Source organism: Bos javanicus, chromosome 21 (genome assembly GCF_032452875.1).
Source record: "Bos javanicus breed banteng chromosome 21, ARS-OSU_banteng_1.0, whole genome shotgun sequence".
Taxonomy (NCBI): domain Eukaryota; kingdom Metazoa; phylum Chordata; class Mammalia; order Artiodactyla; family Bovidae; genus Bos; species Bos javanicus.
This window is the reverse complement of record NC_083888.1, coordinates 57694051-57718003: the sequence shown is the minus strand read 5'-3', so window position 1 is coordinate 57718003 and position 23953 is coordinate 57694051. Positions and strand designations below refer to the sequence as shown.

General features: G+C 39.1%; 1 protein-coding gene across 9 annotated transcripts in view; it reads right to left on the bottom strand.

Moving 5' to 3' along the window:
• Nucleotides 1-23953, bottom strand: part of UNC79 (unc-79 homolog, NALCN channel complex subunit) — a 283506-nt gene that overhangs the window by 32206 nt on the left and 227347 nt on the right. For all 9 annotated transcript variants that reach the window (XM_061395152.1, XM_061395155.1, XM_061395153.1 and 6 more), the window contains 4 exons: nucleotides 23534-23602; nucleotides 18787-18897; nucleotides 10916-11020; nucleotides 2599-2676 (listed from right to left, as the gene is read on the bottom strand). In XM_061395152.1, the coding sequence (XP_061251136.1) occupies nucleotides 2599-2676; nucleotides 10916-11020; nucleotides 18787-18897; nucleotides 23534-23602 (363 nt within the window). The remainder of the gene's footprint in view (nucleotides 1-2598; nucleotides 2677-10915; nucleotides 11021-18786; nucleotides 18898-23533; nucleotides 23603-23953) is intronic.

The following is a 23953-nucleotide window of genomic DNA, read 5'->3' as shown; positions in this document are numbered from 1 at the left end:
CAGTTCACTGATTGCTAGTCAGGGTAAAAGATTTATAGTGAGTGGCTTATTGGTCATTGGAAAGGGTTCTATATGTAGATCTATAACTTGCTATTTTATTGTTTTGGAATATTTGACATTTACTTGATTTCAATAAAACTTTTATACATTAGGGATGTTATTTTTTAGCTACCACATAGGTAGCAAATATTGAAGTTTAGACAATTAAATGAGGAAACCAGTGACTCCTGGGCAGAGACTGGCCAGCTACCCACAGAACCATTTTTCTTCTTCCCTAGGATGCACTAGACCACATTTCCCATCCTCCTTTGCAGTCAGGTGTGGCCATGTGACTGAGTTCTAGCCAATGAAACATGAGTAGGAAAAATGTGTACCACTTTTAGACCTGACCTATGGAAACCTTCCATGTGCTACAAGCTCTCCTCTTTCCCCAACGACCAGCTGATTACAGGGGACAGCATGTGACAGAAGAAACCCGACCTCTGTGCGTTTATGTGAAAGTCCTCCTCCCTTTACTAATTAGGACACCCTTTAAAACTTCACATGGGCAAACAATAAACTTTTTTGAGCTAAGTCGCTAAGAACTGGGGTTGTATCTCATAGCATCTTGCATTGCCCCAACTATTACCAAGAACCCTTAAAAAACCCCAAGGTCTATTAATTCTACTATCAGAAATCTATTATAAAAAAGTCTAAAATATGAGCAAAGATTTAAGCACAAAGATGTTTATTACACATTAGTTATAATTGTAGAATATTGAAAATAACTAAAATATCCAATAATACATAGTGCTTATTAATAATACTTTTTAAACTTTTAGGTGTGTTTTATTTTTTATTGAAAAATATTTGACACATAACTATGTATAAATTTAAGGTGTACAATATGTCAATTTGATTCACTTACATACTGTAATATGATTGCCCTTGTGATAATTAGCACTGTATCACATTACTTAATTATCTTTTCCATTTGGTAGGAATAATTTTTCATTTTTTGGCAAGTTTGATTATTATAATACTACATTGTAGTCTGTATTCACTATACTTGCATTATAGCTCTAGGACTTATCTACTGCTCATTATAAGTTTGTGCCCTTAAACATGACAGTCCTGCCCCCACCTCCATTGATATTATTTTCAATCGTTGATGCTCACACAGCACCTACTTATGCTTGTCACCTTGTTAATGCGCTTTACATGCATTATCCCATTCAATCCTCAACCTAGAACTTAGGCCCTGTGATAGCCCGTTCTACAGATAACATAAACCAAAGAATCATGGATTAAATGACTTTCTTGATCACACAGCTAGTAAATGTCAGTTCTCAAACTCTGTTGTGAATCAAAACCCGTATTATCAACTATTGTTATATGGCGCATTCATATGAGCTAGTATCACTTTAGGGAAAATGCTTAAGACATATGAAGCCAAAGCTGGGTCTGATTTCAACTATGGTTTCAACTATGTTTAAACAAATATATGCAGAAAAAGATGAAAGAATTAATATGTTAGCAGTAAAATTATCTCTGAGTTGAATGTTATTTTTCCTCTCTCATAATATTTCTCCACATCAAAAAAGAATTGAAGTAATCTTTAGTGTTCGATGTGCAAAACTAGTATACTTACAAATATAAATTAATAAAAACCTCTTGTGAACATGTACTATGAAGATATTCTTGCTCACTGATGAAGGAATTTATCCAAGAATATCATTCAAAATAAATGTGAAGAGGATCTTTGTATATATGCTATATACTATGTTATTCTAGACTAGCAAAGAACTAGAAAGTATTGGGTTGGCCAAAAAGTTTATTCAGGTTTTTCCATAACATTTTATGGAAAAACTCAAATGAACTTTTCAGCCAATCCAATATATAAATATCCAACAATATGGGAATAAGCAAACTATGATACTGAAGTAGATCAAAACATGGGAAATTTTCCTAAAACAATAGAATTCTTATTTTAGGGCAGAAGATTATGTGACCACTTTATCTTATTCAAATTTTTTTGTTGAAAATTTAAATGACTTTTTTCCACTAACAATTTAAATCTCTGCAGTTTCTCAGTTTGTTGAAATAACCTTGCTTTAATAAGTTATTGTGGTTTCTGATATCCAGTCCCATCTATGAGAATCTTAACATATTTCACCAAATAGTTCACTAGTTAATGATAACAGAAGTTTTTTAAATTTTCAGAGGAAATATAATAAAGGAAAACAAAGTATTACAATGCTTATTTCTTTCTGGCAGTAGTTAAATCAAATTGGCTAACGGGAGCGAATATAAGAAAATTGACTTGGGAAAGACTGAACTTTAATTAAATCTATTTTGTATGTCTGATAATTTCTTTCCTTAACTGGATGCTTCAATTTTTATTCCTGTTTCCTAGAATTAAAAGTTTCCAGGGGCAGAGATTAATTTAAATTTTCACCAGAGATTAATTTAAATTTTCTTTTAAACAAGAAGCTAATGTTTTCAATTTTTACAGTGTTTGTTCCACCAAAAGAGAACCAGGACACAGGCCAAAAACACCTCTTTGCCAAATTAGGAAATGAAAAGAAAGTGTACATAATTAATTCATTCAGAACTTACTCCAGGTACAGAGGCGATCATCTGCTTGCTCAGGATTGTTGACTCAGCTAGTTTGGTTCCAGCATCTGCACAAATAAACTAATAAGAAATTGAAAGGATAATTATTTTTAAGAGCACTTGGACCATAATAGTAATTTGTAATTTTATTAACTTGGCTTAGATTCACTAGTTTTTACTTTAGTGACAATCTGCTCTGGATATATGGGACTTGCTAGTCATGAAAGTTCACTCCTACCAGAAATTCAGAATCATACCACTGGGATTAACACAGAGATTCTCATTTTACCCAGACAGTAGTGTAACACTGAAATGGTACACATTCAGTCAAGGAAGGAAGGAAAGCTATCAATATAGTCAGATTTACCCTGAAGTCATGTTATTTATTCTCTGGCACTTTTTGACAGTTTCTGAACTTTCGTGGATTTTCCGGACTTCTATCATTATGTCATATCATGATGAAAACAGAAAAACAATCAACCTCAGAGTGAATATTACACCTGTTTATTGCCCTCCAAGATCCCTCAGTATCTGGTCTTTCTCGTCCCACCTCCTTCACACCTGCCCTCTGTGCTGATAATGACCCCTGACTTCTGCTCTGTCCCCACATAAAACTTTCACACATTCCCTCTGCCACAGTCATCACCTCAGGTTGCAACGATCTACACGTCTATTTTTCAACCGGTTACAAGCTCTTTGAGACCACAGACTGGACGCACTTCACCTCTGGCGTTAGCTCCCTGACTGACACCTCGGAGGGGCTCAGCAATAAATAAATTAATTCTTAAAAAATAGAGTTTGTGAAATGAAATGGTTAATCAGGGATGACTCAAGTTCATGGCGAGGATGGATTTGCCAAATTACAATTTAATATACTTCATTACAGATTTTTACAGGTGCTTCCCCAGTGAATGCAATGCCCAACTATTTATTAACGGTTTTGTTGTTGTTCAGCTGCTCAGTTGTGTCCGACTCTGCAACCTCATGGACTGCAGCACACCAGGTTTCCCTGTCCTTCACCGTCTCCTGGAGTTTGTTAAAATTCACGTCCATTGAGTCAGTGATGCCATTCAAACATCTCATCCTCTGTTGAAAAGAGAGGTGGTGGGAGGAATCTGGAGATTGGGATTGACATATATACACTATTCATATTGTGTATAAAACAGATAATTATTGAGAATCTATGTATAGCACAGTGAACTCTACTTAATGCACTGTGGTGACCTGAATGGAAAGGAAGTCCAGAAGGGAGGGGATATATGTGTACATATATCTGACTCATTTTGCTATACAGTAGAAACTAATATGACATTGTAAAGCAACTAGACTCCAATAAAAATTAATTTTTAAAATATTTGAGGCCAAATTCAAATATCTGATCTGTGAGAGCTAATAGCTAATTTTAGAAGTCAGGATTAATAAAAAAAAAAAAATTCTAAAATTACAGAGGTGTCTCAGAGAGTCTGGGGTATTAAAAGGCATAAAAGTATATAAGCCTTGAAAATCATCTATTATTTTTTATGAATGCCTTTTCATCCAGTGTAATTTTACATAAGATGTACAACTAAAATCTTAATAAACTTTCCGCCTTCATTTTATATAGCTGCCAACTGAAAAACTCCATTATGATTTTAGAGAGTGGTTCAAAATATAAAGATGTAACTTAAATCAGAGGGGAAAAGGATGATGGCTATAGAAGGAAGAATTCTATCCTTTAAGACAGAAATATGCCACTGAAAAATGCACTCCTGAATGAATACAAAAGAGTATAAAAAAACCCACAATACCCATTAAGTGTAATTACTAAAATCATTATCAAAATGATCCTCAAAATAGTATCTCCACCTCTAACCCCAGAGAGTGATCAGATTATTACTAACTCAACTAATACTAATAACCCCACGTAAGTAGTAACTGGGAATTAAAAACAACCATAGCTCTGCTGTTTCTTTGTCCTCCAGCCCACAACTAAGCTATCTTTAAAAGAAAACCTTTCACCCACATGGTTTCTCACAGCTTGAATATGCAGGTATGCCCCACATTGTGGGAGTGTTCCATGCACTTCAGCAGAATGTCTACTCTTGACACAGAATAAGAACTGAGAAAATTCCTTTTGATTTGAGCTTATATAGATTTTATGGTGGCTTTCAATGAGTTACTCTATTATGAAAACTCAAATCCATCTTGAGAACAATAATAACATCCTATTCCATGTAAAATTTCTATAGCACACCATCAGAAGAGAGAATGTTCTAAGTGAAAGTAAAAACATCAACAGATCTGAATTAAAACAAGACAGGGCATCTGGACAAAGTGTAAAAGGAGAACACTGCCCTGATGTTCAACAATAGAAGATTGTTTGGAGAATTCTTTCCTGTCTCCATGATTCTTTTTCCTTTCAATTAAATATCCACTTGAATATTTAAGTGAAAGTGACAGATGCTCAGTCGTGTGACCCCATGGACTGTAGCCTGCCAGGCTCCTCAGTCCATGGAATTCTCGGGCAATTCTATTGGAGTGGGTAGCCATTCCTTTCTGCAGGGGATCTTCCCAATCCAGGGATCCACCTCTGTGACCCTTTGGACCATAGTCCATGGGATTTTCCTGGCAAGAATAGTGGAGTGGGTTGCCATTTCCTCCTCCAGGGGGATCTTCCCAACCCAGAGATCCAACCTGCGTCTCCTGTGTCTCCTGCATGGCAGGTGGCTCAGGGGTAAAGAACCCAGTATTCTTGCTGAGAAAATCCCATGGACAGAGGAGCCTGGTGGGCTACGGCCCATGGGGTTGCAAAAACTCGGACACAACTGAAGCGACTGAGTATGCACAATTTTATATGCAAGTTAAAATAAATAACGGAAGTGATGGCTGGGCAAACATAATATAGCAGGCTGGGAGATTTCCCAAGGTGTCAGGCTTCTAGGAAGAAGTTCTAGAAATTGAAAACGAGATTGGTACCTGTCTCTGCCTTGAAGTGTTTAGAACTTGAATAGCCTTGCATCCCTTGGGCAAGTGTTCCACTATCCTTTGAAGGGACACTCTTACTGCCGGAGTGTTTGGTAAGTAACAAAAGTATGGTTTACCCATGAAAAGAATTATAAACAGCCCCCTCTCTGTGAACCCATCTGTCTACTAAATTATTAATCAGAGGAGTAGTAGAGGGACTATCCCAGAGGTCCCCTGTGGGGTTAAAGAATGAATGATAAATTCAAGGTTTGACCAACTGAATCTTCTCACTAATGGGACACAGGCCACTCATGATGGATCACCAGGGGACTTTTTCTTTACCTTTAAGACTTTATCATTCTTTTTATAAAAAATTTATATTGAAGTACAGTGGATTAACAATCTTATGTTAGTTTCAGGTGTACAGCAAGGTGACTTTCTATCTATTCTTTTTCCAATTCTTTTCCTGTTTAGGTTACTACAGAATATTGAGTGGAGTTTCCTGTTATACAGTAGGTCCTTGTTGGTTATCTATTTTAAATTTAGCAGTGTGTACATGTCCATCCTAAACTTCTAATGTATTCCTCCCCTTCCCCCTTCCCACCAGAGGACTTTTTCCTTCCAACTGTTACTTTCTTTTCTTTTTCCAAGTTGCATTTTCAGTTAAACAAAGTCACCTCCAGTGCGCTGAGATGCTGGTCATGATATCCAAGAAGGAAAAGACCGTCTGCCCCAGACACATTTTCTGTCTGTACCGTGAATCTGATCTTCCAGGTGCCAGGAACCGACATTGCCCGTCAGAAAAGGGGAAAGCTTCTCTCTGACTCCATGCTAAAGTCTCTGGTTTAAAAGAAACTACCAGAGAACAATAGCACCCCACTCCAGTCCTCTTGCCTGGAAAATCGCATGGACAAGGAGCCTGGGGGCCTGCAGTCCATGGGGTCGCTAAGAGTCGGACACGACTGAGCGACTTCACTTTCACTTCTCACTTTCATGCATTGGAGAAGGAAATGGCAACCCACTCCAGTGTTCTTGCCTGGAGAATCCCAGGGACAGCGGAGCCTAGTGGGCTGCCATCTATGGGGTTGCATAGAGTCGGACACGACTGATGCGACTTAGCAGCAGCAGCAGCAGCAGCAGCACCAAAGAACAGGCTGTCACCTCTGCTATCTACTTGAACATCTGTCAAGGGCAAGAGAAAAAGGAACAGGGAAACCCTACAGAAAGGCGCACCATTTCCTGTAGAAAGACAAAAGATGCTTCTCCATCATTCCATGAGTGGCCCCACAGAGGCCTTTTCTCCATGTGCTGGGAGGGATTGGGGGCAGGAGGAGAAGGGAATGACAGAGGATGAGACGGTTGGATGGCATCACTGACTCAATGGACGTGAGTCTGAGTGAACTCCGGGAGTTGGTGATGGACAGGGAGGCCTGGCGTGCTGCGATTCATGGGGTTGCAAAGAGTCGGACACGACTGAGTGACTGAACTGAACTGAACTGAACAGGGGAGAAAGGGAACTATTTCTGTTTTTTCTTGCTTAAGGTATGCCTCACTTTTTTTTCTCTCAGTAATTAAAATGGTTTTCATTCTGAGAGTTTATATAACAAGGATACATTACTTCAGAATGACATGGTGTTTAATACTTTTTGGTGGAGAAGGCTGAGATATTATTCACAAGGCTGTTTCTCATGGGTGTGATATCAAAACATCCCCCCAGATATCTCTTTGATCTAAATAATTTTACAATTTTATTTTTGAAATTTAACATAATGACTCAATGACAAATATGTATTTGTTTTTAAAGACGAAAATGTACGCATTTGAAATGGCATGAGAGAATCCAAAATACACAGAAGGGTTTACTTTTCTTGCCTTCTTTCTTCCTAAAGATAATTTGTTTTTTGTTATTTACTCCCCTAGCTGTGATGCAATAATCACTGTTTTCATGGTTTCCTTAAGTCCTGAGCAATTTAAACTGTCAGTCTTTTGCTATCTTGTGACAAGTGCTTATTATGGCCAGCTAACGTACTTCTCAGAAAAGCCCAGTCCCCAGCTGCAGTCACAGAGTGAGGTGCCAGCACCCAAGATCAGCTACACAGGTCTGCGCTGCTTAAAACTGAGAGCACTCAGGAGAACAGCCTCTGATGCCCACAGGATCTCACCTCCAGGGCCTGGGAACCGAGGCTGCTTTAAGAGGGCAGGTCCCCAACCTCAACGCAATCAGAAGCAAGTAACTTCCAGACAGTCACCCTGCTGACCCTAAATCTCTCATGGGCTATTTCACTAAGCCTAGTTCCCCTGCCCTCTCCTCCAAACCAGTGTTGATCCTATTCACCTTTGTGGTCAGTTTGCATCCAAGTAGCGTGTACTCAAAAGTCGTACAGGGAGGGAGTAGGCAGGACTTGTCAATGACAACCTACTGGAAGAGACTCAAGCCTGTCTCTCCTTGGGGAAACACATATTTCCTGGTTGAGCGCAGCTTCTGTCTCCTCTCGGGCTGTCCAACATCTTGGTACAATGGAGCCATTTCACTCCAACCATGTCATACCAGCATCCACGGCTATCACTTTCTAGCCATCACCCTTCTCTGAAAGCATCATAGTGCCTGGGAAGGCTCTTTAAAGACCCTTCTTCACTGAAAGAACACCCACTTTTTTATTAAATTTCGAACCTTTGAGAAAAACTCACTTTTTGTCTCAAGGATTAGTAGAATGAGGTGGGGGGGGTGTGTAGGGGGGAGGGACCAGTTAGCAGATATTAAATGATTAATGACAAAGGTGTTCCTCCTCTTCTCCCAGGTAAACCCCCAAACTTCTGCACATCTTTCAAAAACACACAGTCCCTTTCCTGCACCACTTCCTTACTCAGTACACACAACTGCTACGGTACCCATTGCACTATGTCAAAGAGTTTTTATTTAGATGCAACTTCACCTATCAGACAGGAAACTCCCAGAAGAGGCCATGACTTATTCGTCTCTGCTTTTCCAGCCCCTGGGCCAGATCAGGGCTCATAACGGCTAAATGAGCCTTCCTCCACCTCCCACCCTGAGTGGCCTGAGCTGGCCACTCCCTCCTCTGCAGTAGTTTGTATACTTTACGGACTTTCAGTGTATTGGTTAGCATGTTATCTGGATAGTGCCTATGCCTTTCTATCTCTATATCCCCAGAACCTAGCCCAAGACAGATGGTCAGTAAGCATTTGTAATGGGAAATAATGCTGAATAATCAAATATGGCCAGATGATGGAAGACCTTGATGATTCAGGTACTTCAGGGTCACTGCAGGTTTTCAATGCACAGAGTGATCTGATGAAAAGCAGAGCTTTAGCAAAATTCCTCTAGGCAGCCATAGGTTAGAAGACTGGATTGATGTAGAGAGAAGTGAAGACAGTGCAAAAAGCTAAGCGCCATTATGGTAATCCAGGCACGGGGTGGACAGAGCCTAACTAGGCTGGGCTCTACACTGATTAGACCCTGTTGTCATTGTTGTTCAGTCGCTAAGTCATGTTGAACTCTTTGTGACCCCATGGACTGCAGCAGGTCAGGCTTCCCTGTCCTTCACTATCTCCCAGAGTTTGCTCAAACTCATGTCCATTGTGTTGGTGATGCCATCCAACCATCTCATCCTCTGTCTCCCTTTTCTCCTGGCTTCAATCTTTCCCAGCATTAGGATCTTTTCCAATGAGCCAGTGATTAGCATCAGCTGGCCAAAGTTATTGGAGCTTCAGCTTCAGCATCACTCCTTCCAATGAATATTCAGGGTTGATTTCCTCTAGGATTGACTGGTTTGATCTCCTTGTTGTCCAAGGGACTCTCAAGAGTCTTCTCCAGCACCACAATTTGAAAGCATTAATTCAGTGCTCAGCCTTCTTTATGGTCCAACTCTCACATCCATATGTGACTACTGGATTATTAATTGCTGACTAGACCCTGTGGTCAGATGTTTATGCTATTTATGCCAGCTGGGTGATCTTGTGTGATCTCTGAGCCTCAGTCTCCTCATCTGTGATACAAAACCAATTCCTTACATGGTTGTAAGGATTAAGTGAGGGGGGTATATAAAGCCCCAGCATATTGTCTGGCACATAATAGGTGCTCTATTAATATTCCCTTTTCTCCCATCTTTCTAAATTGCACCCAAGGTACCTGAGATTCAGGGAAATCTGTCCAGTTCCTTGACATCAAGCTCCTATTTTCCTTCAGTCATTTAACCTCAACCTTGTAGGTTCAGACTCAGGGGCTGGTGACAATGCCCAGCAGCAAGAACTGAAACAGCTCTGACTGGGGACTTTGCACAAAGGCAGTCTGAATGTGACCCTGACCCCAGCTGTAGCTCAATGAGCCTGAACCTTAACTAGCCTGAACCTTTGGGGTAAGAGACAGGGTCTCAGGTTACCTGGGACAGATCATGGACTGACACCCCTGGCCTGGCCAGCCTGTTTCTCAATCCCATCCTTATGTGGTTATTCCTAAATTCACCTTTCCGCTGAAGCCTCTCTTTACTGCTGGAAGACAGTCAGCCCTGGTGTTGAACTCCAGCCCAGGCCAAGAGTTTTGCCTGCACCCACCAGCCCTTTGTGACCCAGTTCAACGGCCAAATGCCACTTTCTTCATGAAATCTTCCTTAATTTCACACAAAGCAAGACAGGATGCCTCTTGCTCCAACTTCCCCTAGGACTTTATCTACCTCCCTCTCGTTCTCACTCATAGCACTAATCATAGTCTCATCTAAGATGTTGAGCTAAGGATGCCAAGGATGAGCGCTGGAGCCCCTCAACCAAAAGCATGCGTCTTTGCAAGTTCTCTCAAGCTGGCCTGGTATGTGTTCAAACTCCCCCCACAACCTGCCTCAGTGTTCCTGTGGGTGTTGGTTCTTCACACCCACCTCCCTCCCTGGTTGGACTCAGTCTGTCCTGCCATTTGCCCACATCTTGCTTGGCCCACCCTCACTTTCCCTTCTGCTTCAGAGATTTGGCGACCCACCTGTACTCATAGTACACTGCAATCAGATCTTAGCCTCTTCTCCCATTTTTGGCTTCATTAGACCCACCTCAACTCTAGTAGCCATTAATGGTCTATCCCTCCAACCTCCTGGACTATAAATTTCTTGAGGACAATTATTGTTTCATTCTTCTTCTTATGTCTCTCACAGAACTAGTTCCACAGTAAGAACAAAATAAATACCCTTTTTGGGGGTCTTTTCTTAGCCAGTGGAAGTGCCAAGTACATAATAACAGATAGATGATGGCTAATATAAGGTATTTCTCATTTCTGGGCAGAGACATTTAATTTATGCATATTCCCCCTACCTTCCTTAAATTTTCTAAACGTTGAGTGAATTTCATGCAAAGTGTTATAAATGAGGCATAAGCCTACCTGGACAAGTAGAAGGAGGTTTGTATCTGGTAAAGGAGATTTAAGCTTCAGGGCCTGCAGGAGTTCTAGAACAACACTACGAGACAAGTAGAATTTATCCCGCTCCTAAATAAAACAAAAAAGAAGGTAAGTGACTTCTGAAAATTCAATTAAAAGAGATCTCTGTCAAAAGAGCTTCCAAAAGATTCACAGATCAGAAATAAAAAACACTGCTTAAAAATGCATAATGAATTGTCCTGAAGAAATAAACTCAAAATGAAAAAAGGCATTTTTGTGTTTGTAATGAGTTTAGTGAAGCACTGAGAACACATAATTTAATGGATAAGAAAAAGATTGGCTATCTCTTAAATACTGAAACTATAGGATTTGATTCTTACTCGTAGAGGATATGTCCAAGAATGTAGAAACTAAAAAATCTAGAATTTTTTCAATAGAAAATAATTTAGAGACATTTAACACTGTTGAAAGGGTCTCATATCCTCTCTAAAGAAACTTACTTTTTAAGTGGACCATTTCAAGCATACAGAAAAATAGATGGAATATATCTTGTACCTATTATCCATCTTTTAACATTTTTCATCATAAGTCAAGCATCACAGAAATAGTTGAAGCTACTATCTACACAGGTCTCTCTTTTCTTTCTCCCTCCTTGAAATAGCCACTATTTTGTATCTGGCGCTTATTACTTCTTGTATATTTTAACACCTTTACTACATATGTATGCCACCATTGTAATGTTTAATATTATTTTTGCATGTTTTTTAATTTCCTACAGTGTGTATCTTTCCAAAACTTACAATTTTTCTACCACATTACATTTTTGAAATTAGTCCCTATTGATACACATAATTCTCATTCTTTTAACTAAATAGCTTAATGATATTTTATTGTATGAACACACCAAAATTCATTGATCTGTCCTCAATAATGGAACGATAGAATATCTTCCATTTTGTAAGCCTTTAAAAATTGTCAAATATAGCACACATGGAAAAGTACATAACATATAAGCTAACAGATGGATTAGTACAGATTGAACACAAATGAAATCATCACCCGGGTCAATAGCACATCACAAGCACCTTAAAAGTCCCCCATGTGTCCTTTCCTGATCATCGCTAACTTCCTGGAGACCCTGTGGTCTGAATCCATTGTCTTTTCTTTCTACTCATTCTAATTTATGGTGTCCTGCCCCCTCATTTGTTTGGTTACCTTTGCATGTTGCATGCTTTGTTTTAAAATTATTTTTAGAAATAATCTGAGGCCTCGAATGCTATCTTCCTCCAAAAAGCTTTCTGTTTGCTTTTCACCAGGTACAGGAGGCATTCGTGGTCCAGGGTATTACCTTAAGACACATAACAAGCCTGGAAATATTTTATCTTGGGCCACCAAAGGTCTTGACATGGATCTATGTCCATGTGAGGACAAGCTTACTTCTAGATTGTCTTTATTTTGTGGTCCTAATGAAAAGGTAAGGGCAGTGCAGAATCAGACAGAGTCCCCAGTCTTGGAAGTTCCTAGATTCTGACTTTTCTCCTTGCCTCCTGGATCTTTCAGAATTGTCACATCCTTCAGATAGGCAAACACTCCCAGGGCAAAAAAGGTCTTCAGTGCCAGGCTTACATCTCCACATTTCTGTGTTCTCTCAGACCTTAGCTTAGTAATTCTTCTATGTCTGGCTAGTATTTTGATGATTTTTAAAAGTTTTCAGAAAATATTTTAAAGAAACTTTTAAAATTAAGTGGGAGGATAAATTCAAATTATCTAGTCCCTCCTGAACAGGAGGGAAAGTCAAGGATTTTTATTGGAATTACACTAAATTTATAGGTTATTTTGTGAGAATTAGTAGTCTTTCTTATGCTGGGTCCTCATTCATGAACATGAGATCTGTTTCCATTTATCTAGTGCTAATAAAATGTTCTGGTTACCTCCAAAAAGTTCTTGCATATTTTGGTTAGATTTAATCTTTGTTGCCACAATAAATGATATTTTAAAGTATATCATAATCATTTGTATTGATAGCTGAATATTAAAGGTAGATGATTTCTGAGTATTCATTTGTATCCAGCATCCTTGCTGAACTCTCTTATAAAAGTTATAAAAAGGTGTCTATAGATAAGCTCTCTTCAGTTCATTTGTAATCACATTGTCTATGAAAAGTTAGAACCTTTTTCTTCCTAATCCTTATACTTTGATTTATTCTTCCTGTCTTACTGAAGGGCCTCCAGTACCATAACAAAGAGAAGCCATGATAATGGTCATTCTTGTCTTACTTGTGACTTTAAAGGGACTATTGTTGGCATTTTACCATAAGTATAATATTTCCTAGAGGTTTCTGGCAGACACCCATTATAAGTTAAGGAAGTTCCCTTCTGCTCCTAGTTTGACAAGATTTATCATAAAAGGATGCTGAATTATATAGAATGCTTCTTTTCTATCTCCTGCTGCTGCTTCTAAGTCACTTCAGTCGTATCTGACTCTTTGCAATCCTATGGACTATAGCCCACCAGGCTCCTCTGTCCATGGAATCCTCCAGGTAAGAATACTGGAGTGGGTAGCCATTTCCATTTATGGGCTTCCCTGGTGGCTCACACAGTAAAGAATCCACCTGCAATGCAGGAGGCACGGGTTTGATCCCTGGGTCGGGAAGATCCCTTGGAGAAGGGAATGGCTACCCACTCCAGTATTCTTGCCTGGAGAATTCCACGGATGGAGATGCCTGGTGGGTGGTCTACAGTCCATGGGGTCGCAAAGAGTTGGATACGACTGAGCAATTAACATTTTCACTCCATTTATAGTTATCATAAAATATTACACATATTCCCCATGTTGTGCAATAATATATCCTTATAGTTTATTTTATACGTAATAGTTTGTCTTTTTAATCCCCTACCACTATGTAGTCTCTCCTCACTTTCTTCTCCCAACTATAACCCTAGTTTGTTCTCTGTATCTGTGAGTCTACTTCTTTTTTGTTATATTTTTAGATTCCACATATAAGTGATACTGTACAGTATTTGTCTTTCTCTGTCTGACTTTCTTTACTTAACATAATGCCCTCCAAGCCCATCCATGTTGCTGCAAATGGCAAAATTTCATTCTTTTTTGTGGCTGAATGTGAGGCTTTATTTTTAATGCATTAACTTGGGATTATTCATTCAGAATTTTTGCATCTTTGAAGTATAACTGACCTATAATTTTCCTTTCTCCTATTGCCCTTGTCTGATTGGTACTGAGGTTCTACTGGCCTCATAAAATATGTTGGGAATTGTTCCCCTTTTCCTATTCTCTGTATTAGTTTGCATAAAATAGAGCTCAATCTCAAATGTTTAACAGAAGTTGTCTTTAAAATTGGAATGGCTTGGGACTTCCCTGGTGGTCCAGTGGTTAAGACACTGTGTTCCAGTACAGGGGAGCTGGGTTTGATCCCTGGTCAGGGAACTAGATCCCATATGCCACAACTAAAAATCCCATGTGCCCCAGCTAAGACCCAGCACAACCAAATACATAAACAAATATATTTTTTTAATGGAATGGTTTTCAACCACCAAAGCAAATTTTCCGTTATGTAAGTCTAGCTATCTTTTTTTTATTGTTATATATTACAATTTTCTAGAAAGTTTTCCTTATTTTCCAAGATTTCAAATGTACTAACTAGATTGTCCCTTTATATTCTTCAGCTCTCTATCTCTCTTGATATAAAAGTATAGATAAGTATTAGTAGCTCAGTTGTGTCCAACTCTGTGACTCTATGGACTGTAGCCTGTCAAGGGATTCTCCAAGCAAGAATACTGGAGTGGGTTGCCATTCCCTTCTTCAGGGCATCTTCCCGACCCAGGGATGGAACCTAGGTCTCCTGCCTTGCAGGCAGATTCCTGACTGTCTGAACCACTTGTGAAGCCAAAAGTGTTAGTTGCACAGTCATGTCCCAGTCTTTGCAACCCCATGGACTGTAGCCCACCAGGCTCCACTGTCCCTGGAGATTCTCCAGGCAAGAGTACTGGAGTGGGTTGCCATTCCCTTCTCCAGATCTCTCTTTGCTGCATGCTATAAAATTTCTTCAGATCTGTTTTCCATTCCACCAAATCCCTTTTTGGTTAAGTCTAATTTGCTCTCTGACCTGTCCACTGAGGCTTTTTTTTTTTCTTTTGTTTTTGTTTTTTAATGTCAATGACTATTTCATTTCTAGAATTTTTACTTTGTTCCAGTCTATCTGGTTCTTACAAAACAGAAATAGACTCACAGACTTAGAGAACCAATTTACAGTTGCTGGGGGAAGGATAGTTAGGGTTCGGGATGGACATGTACACGCTGCATATTTTGAACGAGTAACCAGCAAGGACCTGCTGTATAGCACAGGAACTCTGCTCAGTGTTAGGATGGGAGGAGAGCTTGGGGGAGAATGGATACATGTATAGGTATGGCTGAATCCCTTTGCTGCTAACCTGAAACTTACAACGTTGTTAATTGGCTATACCTCAATACAAAATAAGAAGTTTCAGAAAAAAGACCCACTGACTGGGTTTGAAAAGTAACTCCATCACTTTACTATCCATGTTTATGAGGGAAAGTTACGTTTCCTTTTTAAGGTTTAGCTTCCTTGTCTAAAAAAGTGACGAAGTATAGCCAATTAAAACATATGCTGAATGAGAAGCATATAAAGGATGAATTGCAAACATGGGAAAATATATAATTACTAAAGAATAAAGAACCAGATAGCTTTTATTTTCCTAATGAGAAAATATTTTTAAAAAGAAGATAATAAATATTTTCTCATTAGGAAAAAAAAAAGTGTATGTTTTTATTTTCTTTATTATATAGTTCTAATATGGTAGTTCTTAAGGGGAATAATCTTGCTTTTTATTAACTATACTAAAGTATCTCATTGTGAATTATTTCTTCATGTATTTTGTAATTTTAGATTGTGATCTCATGTTCATCAGGATTTTAATTATAAGAATCCTATTGGGCCTAGGTTGAAGGCACATCTCTCCAGAGAGGTTTGAGGATTGATTCTGAGCTGCTTCTGCCAGACACTCAAATGCTATTATGTGCCCAGCACCAATTAATTTGACTTTCCAGTTTAGGAGTTCATAGGACATGTAGGTATTACAAATTCAAACTCTAAACATATTCAAAAATAGGCTCATGTTTACTCATTCTCAAAGGAAACTATAGATGTTTCAGTTCTCAGGCTCAGACAGATCCCATTCTTCATCACCTCCATATAAGAATACATTCTTTCCAAAATATATATGTCTTTTATCAAACATATAACCTTTCATGGGTTTTGACTTTCTGCTGAGGACAACTCAGCTCTAACTCCCAACCTAGGATAGCCCCAAGATGCAATTTACTTTCTCTGTGTGGGCTTTAAAATTCAAGCCACTAAAGAATATAATAAAAAAGAAACAGATTCACATATATAGAGAACAAACCAATGGTTACCAGTGGAGAGAGGGAAGAGGGCAGGGAACTAAGAGGTACAAGCTATTAAGTGCAAAATAAGCTAGAGGGACATATTGTACAACACAGGGAATATAGCCAATTTTTTAAATAATAACTATATATATGGAATATAACCCTTATAAATTATAAATCACTATATTGCTGCTGCTAAGTCACTTCAGTTGTGTCCGACTCTGTGCAACCCCAAGACGGCAGCCCACCAGGCTCCCCCATCCCTGGGATTCTCCAGGCAAGAACACTGGAGTGGGTTGCCATTTGCTTCTCTAATGCATGAAAGTGAAAAGTGAAAGTGAAGTCGCTCAGTTGTGTCCGACTCTTAGCGACCCCATGGACTGCAGCCCACCAGGCTCCTCTGTCCATGGGATTTTCCAGGCAAGAGTACTGGAGTGGGGTGCCATTGCCTTCTCCATATACTTGTAATTCATATAATATTGTATATCAACTACGCTATTGTTTAGTTGCCAAGTTATACCCAACTCTTTGCAATCCCATGGACTGCAGCCTGCCAGGCTCCTCTGTCCATGGGATTTCTCAGGCAAGAATACTGGAGTGGTTTGCTGTTTTCTTCTCCAGGGGATCTTCCTGACCCAGGGATCAAACCCAAGTCTCTTGCATTGACGGGCAGATTATTTACCACTGAGTCACCAGGGAAGCCCAACATCAACTATACTTCAATTAAAAACAAAAGACTCAAGCCACCAAGTTTACCAAGACTGTCAACTTCCCCAACCCAGGACTACTATAATATCAGTTTATATGCTTATCACCCTGGTTCTCAATTCCCTCTTCATTTTTGCCCCTTTCATGCTGATAAGATTAGCTATATATTTAAAATAATGTTTATTACATTTCATCCAGCACTTCCAGAATTTTAAGTGGGACAGCTGTCAAGTTATTAAGACTGCCTGAATGCTTAATAGAAAAGTCTCCAAAGTGCTTACCTTTCCATCCCTTTTCTTTTGATTAAATAAGGGAAAAGACTCAATTAGATACTGCTATTTCTTTAACTATTTCTTATAGCTTCTCATTATCTATGAAGAAGGTGGGAACACCCTAGATGAAAGCTCTATAACTAACAGTCATTTGAGTTGCAGAATAAGGAAGGATAGATGACTGGCCACTGAAGTTATGACAGATTTTGAGGGGATAAAATGCAAAATGAATATTCAAAACCAAGAATATCTTGAATTCAAAATAGTGGAAGGTCTGCTGTAATCAGTACTTATAGTACACAACACAGAAAGTACAAACTCATTACAGTTCTTTCTCTAAATATCTATATGTAATTTAAACAAATCAAACATAAAGAAAATTAAGAAATAAAGTGACTTCTAAATATAGAATATCTTTTCACTGTATTTGGTGCTGTCTTACAGATCTATTTTCTTAAGTGAAAAAAAAATAAAAAGAAGCTATTTTTCTGGAAGAATTTGAAAGAAGAAAAAAATCCTGATTATTTCGGTAGTTAGAAAACATATTGCTCCAGGCAGAGTAATAAATAGTTTACAGTCAGAAAGATTAAACAGAAGATTATCACAAAACACTTAACATGGCGGAATGGACACACCATGGTAAGAAAGGAGACGAGTATTTTAAATAGAATGAAATCTTGATATACAATTAGATTTTTATGAGAAAATAAAGGGCCTGTAGAAGTGGACAACATGAATAAAGGAGTATTCTGAATGTTTAAGAGGAAACAGCAGACACAGAAACCCCACTGAAAATAAAGTTGGATAATTTGGCAGTCAGAGAAGTAAAATTGACACTTTGTTCTAAGGACAGACACGCTCTCTTTGCCCTGCCCTCTGCTTTTCCAGCACCAGCAAGGCTGCTATATGCATTGGGCAAGCAGTACTTTTCCACTTCGTCAGTAGTGGGGCAGGGGATACCAAGGATAACGCAATAGAGAAACCATTATCAAAGCAAGATGACAAAAGACAAGATTACAATCTCAGAGACCAAGAACCCAGAACTGGGGAGACAGACAAATGATGAGAATTAAGGAGCTCTCGACTGGCTTTTACAAATAACAAGCTGATAGTTTTCTACTTTGGGTATAAAACTGATATGTGCTGATGACTTGCCCACTAATCATGGAATGGTGAACTTGAAAAAGACATCAGAGGTCATTTAGACCATTACTTCATTTCATTCAAAATACCTCTTCTCCTGTAAGCCATCTGACCTTCAGTTCTCCAAATTTGCATGTTTAACATATAGGTTATATATTTGTATGTATAAAGTGTTTGCTTCTAATGATTTTTATCAGACCTCAGTAGAATTATTCATTTTAAGCTATATTGAGGCAACTCACCTAAGAGGGATTTGATACTGATTAGAAAGAATATGTTTCTACTAGTTTTCAGTTTCCCACGACACACACAAACATGCAACCTTACCTTAGTGAAAGCTCGGTAACACAAGCCGCACACCTCCACCAGGTAGGCCAACGTGAAGACGGCATTCTGAATCACAAAACTGAGCAGTTTTGAAAATGGTTCCAACAAACTCTGCAATGAGATTAGGGCCAAAAAAAAATCTATTGCTGCTCCTTTTATGAAAAAAAGAAAAGTAATTAAAGTCTAATGACACTTTAAGTAATGGGGATCATTCTTTAATTTAAAATCTGTTGCCAGGTGGCTACTATAGCAAACTGGTTGGTCTAACAAGAACTGAATCTTCAATCAGTAGCTCAAAGAACATCATTTAATCATTTTATTGCTCAAAAAAAAATCCATCTTTCCAAGTGGCATCACTTATAAACCAACCCAACACTAATCTTATCCTCAAACCCACCCCCAAGCAATCAAGACTCTGATGTCTGTGTGAGGATCTCTCATTCTATTTCTCTGAATCTTTAGGCATTTATGAGTTAATTAGACCTAAGCAAAGTGAAATGAAAGTTGCTCAGTCATGTCCAACTCTTTGTGACCCCATGGATTGTAGCCTGCCAGGCTCCTCTGTTCATGGGATTCTCCAGGCAAGAATACTGGAGTGGGTAGCCATTCCCTTCTCCAGGGCTTCTTCCTGACCCAGGGATTGAACCACGGTCTTCAGCACTGTTGGCAGATTCTCTACCATCTGAGTTGTCAGGGAAGCCCTAGCTTATCAGACCTAACTCCTCTAGAAATCTGTCATCTCAGTTAAGCAGGAAAAACCACCCTTGCACGTAAGTACCAAAGGGCTATTAGCTTAATAAAATTCATCAGGACCCAGATTCCTACCAATGTTTATGAGGAAAGCATTGTCATTTTTTACTTTCCCTTCTGAATCTGACCCATAAAGAGTCAGTTATAGATCAATATGCTTTCTTAAGTCATTTGGAAACATTTCCTGAGTACCTACTAAGTATCAGGCAGAGTTAGATGCTTTTATATCATTTATCTCATCATTTATAAAATTCTTATAAAAAATCCTGGGGAGACAATATATTATAATAATTAATGACACACACTCTAGAATTTTACACAGAGAGCAAACTTCAGCTCTCTGTGACTTTGAACATGTGATTTAACATCTCTAGACTTTATTTTCCCCCATGTAAAATGAGGATAACAATGACCTCCATCTCAGTATTTCTGTGAGAATTAAAGAAGATGATGCATGTAAAGCACGTGGCAACAGTAAGCCTCTCATCACTGTTAGTTGTGATCAGCACATCTCTGAAGCTTTAATATCCCCATTCTGCTGCTGAGACAGTTAAGTAGGCAAGTAACTTGCCTAAGGCCATACAGCTATTGAATGGAATTCAAACTCAAATTCGGGGGCAATCTTCCAGAGAGAGAACTGCTCTATAGGGAAGACAGGATTTTAACTGGACTCCAAAGGACTTCATGCTGCGATTTCTGCTAATTCTCAACCTCTATGGTCCTAACTGTTTGGATTATAAAAGTAACACATGTTCAGTGTGCAAAAGGGGGATCTGTAGAAAAGTAAAGATAAGGAAATAAGTCCTCCATATTCCCATCATAACATTTTGATATATTTCTCTTCTTCTTTACACACCAGTTTACTCAGTTGAAATCTTGCACAGACATAATAATACATTTTGTTAAGATAGTAATATCTGAAATTTCCAATGTTATTTAATTCTTCATATAGATCCATCTTAATGGCCACAAGTCAGATTTTATTATATAAAAAGATCTCAATAAATACAATTTTGCATGAAATTTGCATTTGCTTCTTTAAAATAGATTCTGAGGAAAAGAATGACCATATCAAAGATTTTGTGCATTTTGGGGCCCTTTCCCTTATGGATACAAAAATGAATTCATTACATGTTAGCTGCCCCTGAGGATAGGAATTATGTTTGCTATCTATATTACCCAAAGGAACCATGTAGTACGTTCCATACAGAAAATCTTAAAGACACTCTTTAAAATAGTACTATTGATTCAGTATTCTTTGCTCTGTGTAAATGTTGTTGCCTTGAAACACTAATAATGGATGACTGGGGAGAGAGATATGTCTGTGTTGATACATAATTCATCCTTATTGGTTAAAACAAAAGAAGAAACCTGGATTGAACCTATATAGAAACTTGCTCTTTTATCTAGTAAAGCAGCATGGTAATGGGGCAGTACAGTACTACAGACAAAAAAACTTGAAATCAAGAACCTAGATTCAAGTCTCAAATCGTCCATTAACCAGCTATGTGACCTTGGTCAAGACACTTCATTTCTCTGATCCTATTTCCTTATCTCTAAATGAACAGACTAGACTACATAATATCTTTGCAGTTTTCCATGAGACTATGCAAGCAAAGTCAAGGTAAAAAGTTACAAGGGATGTGTCTTCTTGGTACACACTGGCACCCCACTCCAGTACTCTTGCCTGGAAAATCCCATGGACGGAGGAGTCTGGTAGGCTGCAGTCCAGGGGGTCGCTAAGAGTTGGACACAACTGAGCGACTTCACTTTCCCTTTTCCTTTTCATGCACTGGAGAAGGACATGGCAACCCACTCCAGTGTTCTTGCCTGGAGAATCCCAGGGACGGGGGAGCCTGGTGGGCTGCCATCTATGGGGTCGCACAGAGTCAGACACGACTGAAGTGACTTAGCAGCAGCAGCAGCAGTAACTACTTGGTACTTCTAGTAACTACAATCCATTGCAATACAAACTATTGCATTACTGCATATAACGCAGCCTGGAAATGTAGCCAGGAATACAAAAGTGAATAAGACATAGTGCTGGACTTTGTAAAGCTCACAGGCTCACCGAGGAGACGACAGGATAGCTGCTAATACAGAGAGCTCTATCAGGTACTGTGGATCTGACAGAGTGTGGATCTAACAAAGCTGCTATAGAGAATGTGAGCCTTTTTAAAAGTGGTGAAAGCAAAAGTCGCTCAGTCGTGTCCAACTTTTTGCAACCCCATGGACTGTATAGTCCATGGAATTCTCCAGGCCAACTGGAGTGGGTAGCCTTTCCCTTCTCCAGGGGATCTTCCTAACTCAGGGATCAAACTCAGGTCTCCTGCATTGCACACAGATTCTTTACCAGCTGAACCACAAGGGAAGCCCACGAATATTGGAGTGGGTTGCCTATTCCTTCTTTAGCAGATCTTCCCACCCCAGGAACCGAACCAGGGTCTTCTGCATTGTAGGTGGATTCTTTACCAACTGAGCTATAAGTGAAGCCCTGAGCTTTCCATTTTAAAATTGGAATGGAATTCAAATTCTCATCTTGAAGAATGAGAAGGAGTTTAGTCTCCAATAAGGGTATAAAGCATTTCAGGCAAAGGAAATAGCCTAAGCAAAGGCAAGGAAGTATGAAATTAAATAAGATGGTAAATAAGATGGTAATGTCTGCCATATGGTCAGTGCTCAACCAACAGTAGTTGTTGTTTTGATGGTGATGATAATAGTGCTTCTGAAAGTACACAGGGAGCACGCAGATGGGACAAGTTCAGTTTAGTTCAGTTCCGTCGCTCAGTTGTGTCCGACTCTCTGCAACCCTATGAACCACAGCACTCCAGGCTTCCCTGTCTGTCACCAACTCCTGGAGTTCACCCAAACCCATGTCCATTGAGTCGGTGATGCCATCCAACCATCTCATCCCCTGTCATCCCCTTCTCCTCCTGCCCTCAATCTTTCCCAGCATCAGGGTCTTTTCAAATGAGTCAGCTCTTCGCATTAGGTGGCCAAAGTATTGGAGTTTCAGCTTCAACATCAGTCCTTCCGATGAACACCCAGGGCTGATCTCCTTTAGTCAAAGACTAAACTGGAAAGGTGGGCTTGCAAGTTAATGAAGTGCCTTTTTGCATGCTCCATTAAGGAATCAGGACATTATCGTAAAAGAAGGGAGAAGCTATCAAGGATTTTAAGCAAGGAACCCATGCAAAGAGATCTGTGTTTGGAAGGATCATCTAGATCACGGTACTGGGGATGAACTGCCGGACGTGGCCCAGGACTAAGAGAACCGATGATATTGTGATCTATTCGAGTTTTTTCATATTAGGCACTTTCAAAAGGTTGAAAGTGAAGCATTTAGTATGTGATAACTATCTCTTCAGTATCATTACATGCCTGTGGTTGTGGGGTTAAAAAACAACTGAATACCAAGGGGGAATAGAGAGTGGGGATGAATTGGTAGATTGGGATATTGATACCTTTGATACTATGTATAAAATAGATAACTAATGAGAACCTACTGCATAGCTCAGGGAACTGGACTCAATGTGCTGCTGCTGCTGCTAAGTCACTTCAGTCGTGTCTGACTCTGTGCGACCCCATAGGCGGCAGCCCACCAGGCTCCTCTGTCCCTGGGATTCTCCAGGCAAGAATACTGGAGTGGGTTGCCATTTCCTTCTCCAATGCATGCATGCATGCTAAGTCGTCTCAGTCGTGTCCGACTCTGTATAGCCCTATGGACAGCAGCCCACCAGGCTCCTCCATCCACAGGATTCTTCAGGCAAGAATACTGGAGTGGGCTGCCATTTCCTTCTCCAGGACTCAATGCGCTATGGTGACCTAATTGGAAAGGAAATCCAGAAAAGAGGGGATATACGTATATGCGTAGCTGATTCACTTTGCTGTGTAGCAGAAACGAACACAATCTTGTAAAGCAACTATACTCCAATAGAAAGCAATTAAAAAAATAACTGCATAACCAACTAGCTATGTTTTTCTGAAACATACATACCCTTGTGGCATTGGTAGAGGGTATCTTCAAGAGGCAAATCATAATTCTCAAACTGGAGTCTAAAGAACACTGTGAACCGATACAAAAAAACAAAAGTCAGTACTCTTCTTAAAACATCTTCTGCTTCATGTATTTTCTCCAAGCAAATTTATGTTAGGAAAAACATCTGAAATATATCTGCCTTCTTACAGGTTTCCATGTCATACATTCATGTTTGGAAAAAAAAAAGAATTCTTAGCTTTAAAAAATTTAATTAAGCCATTTATTAAACAGTTAAACAATTAAATAATATTAATTGATATTAAATGTGCCCAGTTCTAAAGAAGGAATTTGTGAAAGGCCATGTTGAAATAAAAAACCTATTTAGATCAATTTAAAATCATTAGAGTTATTAATCCAAATAAAGAATGTTTAATCTGT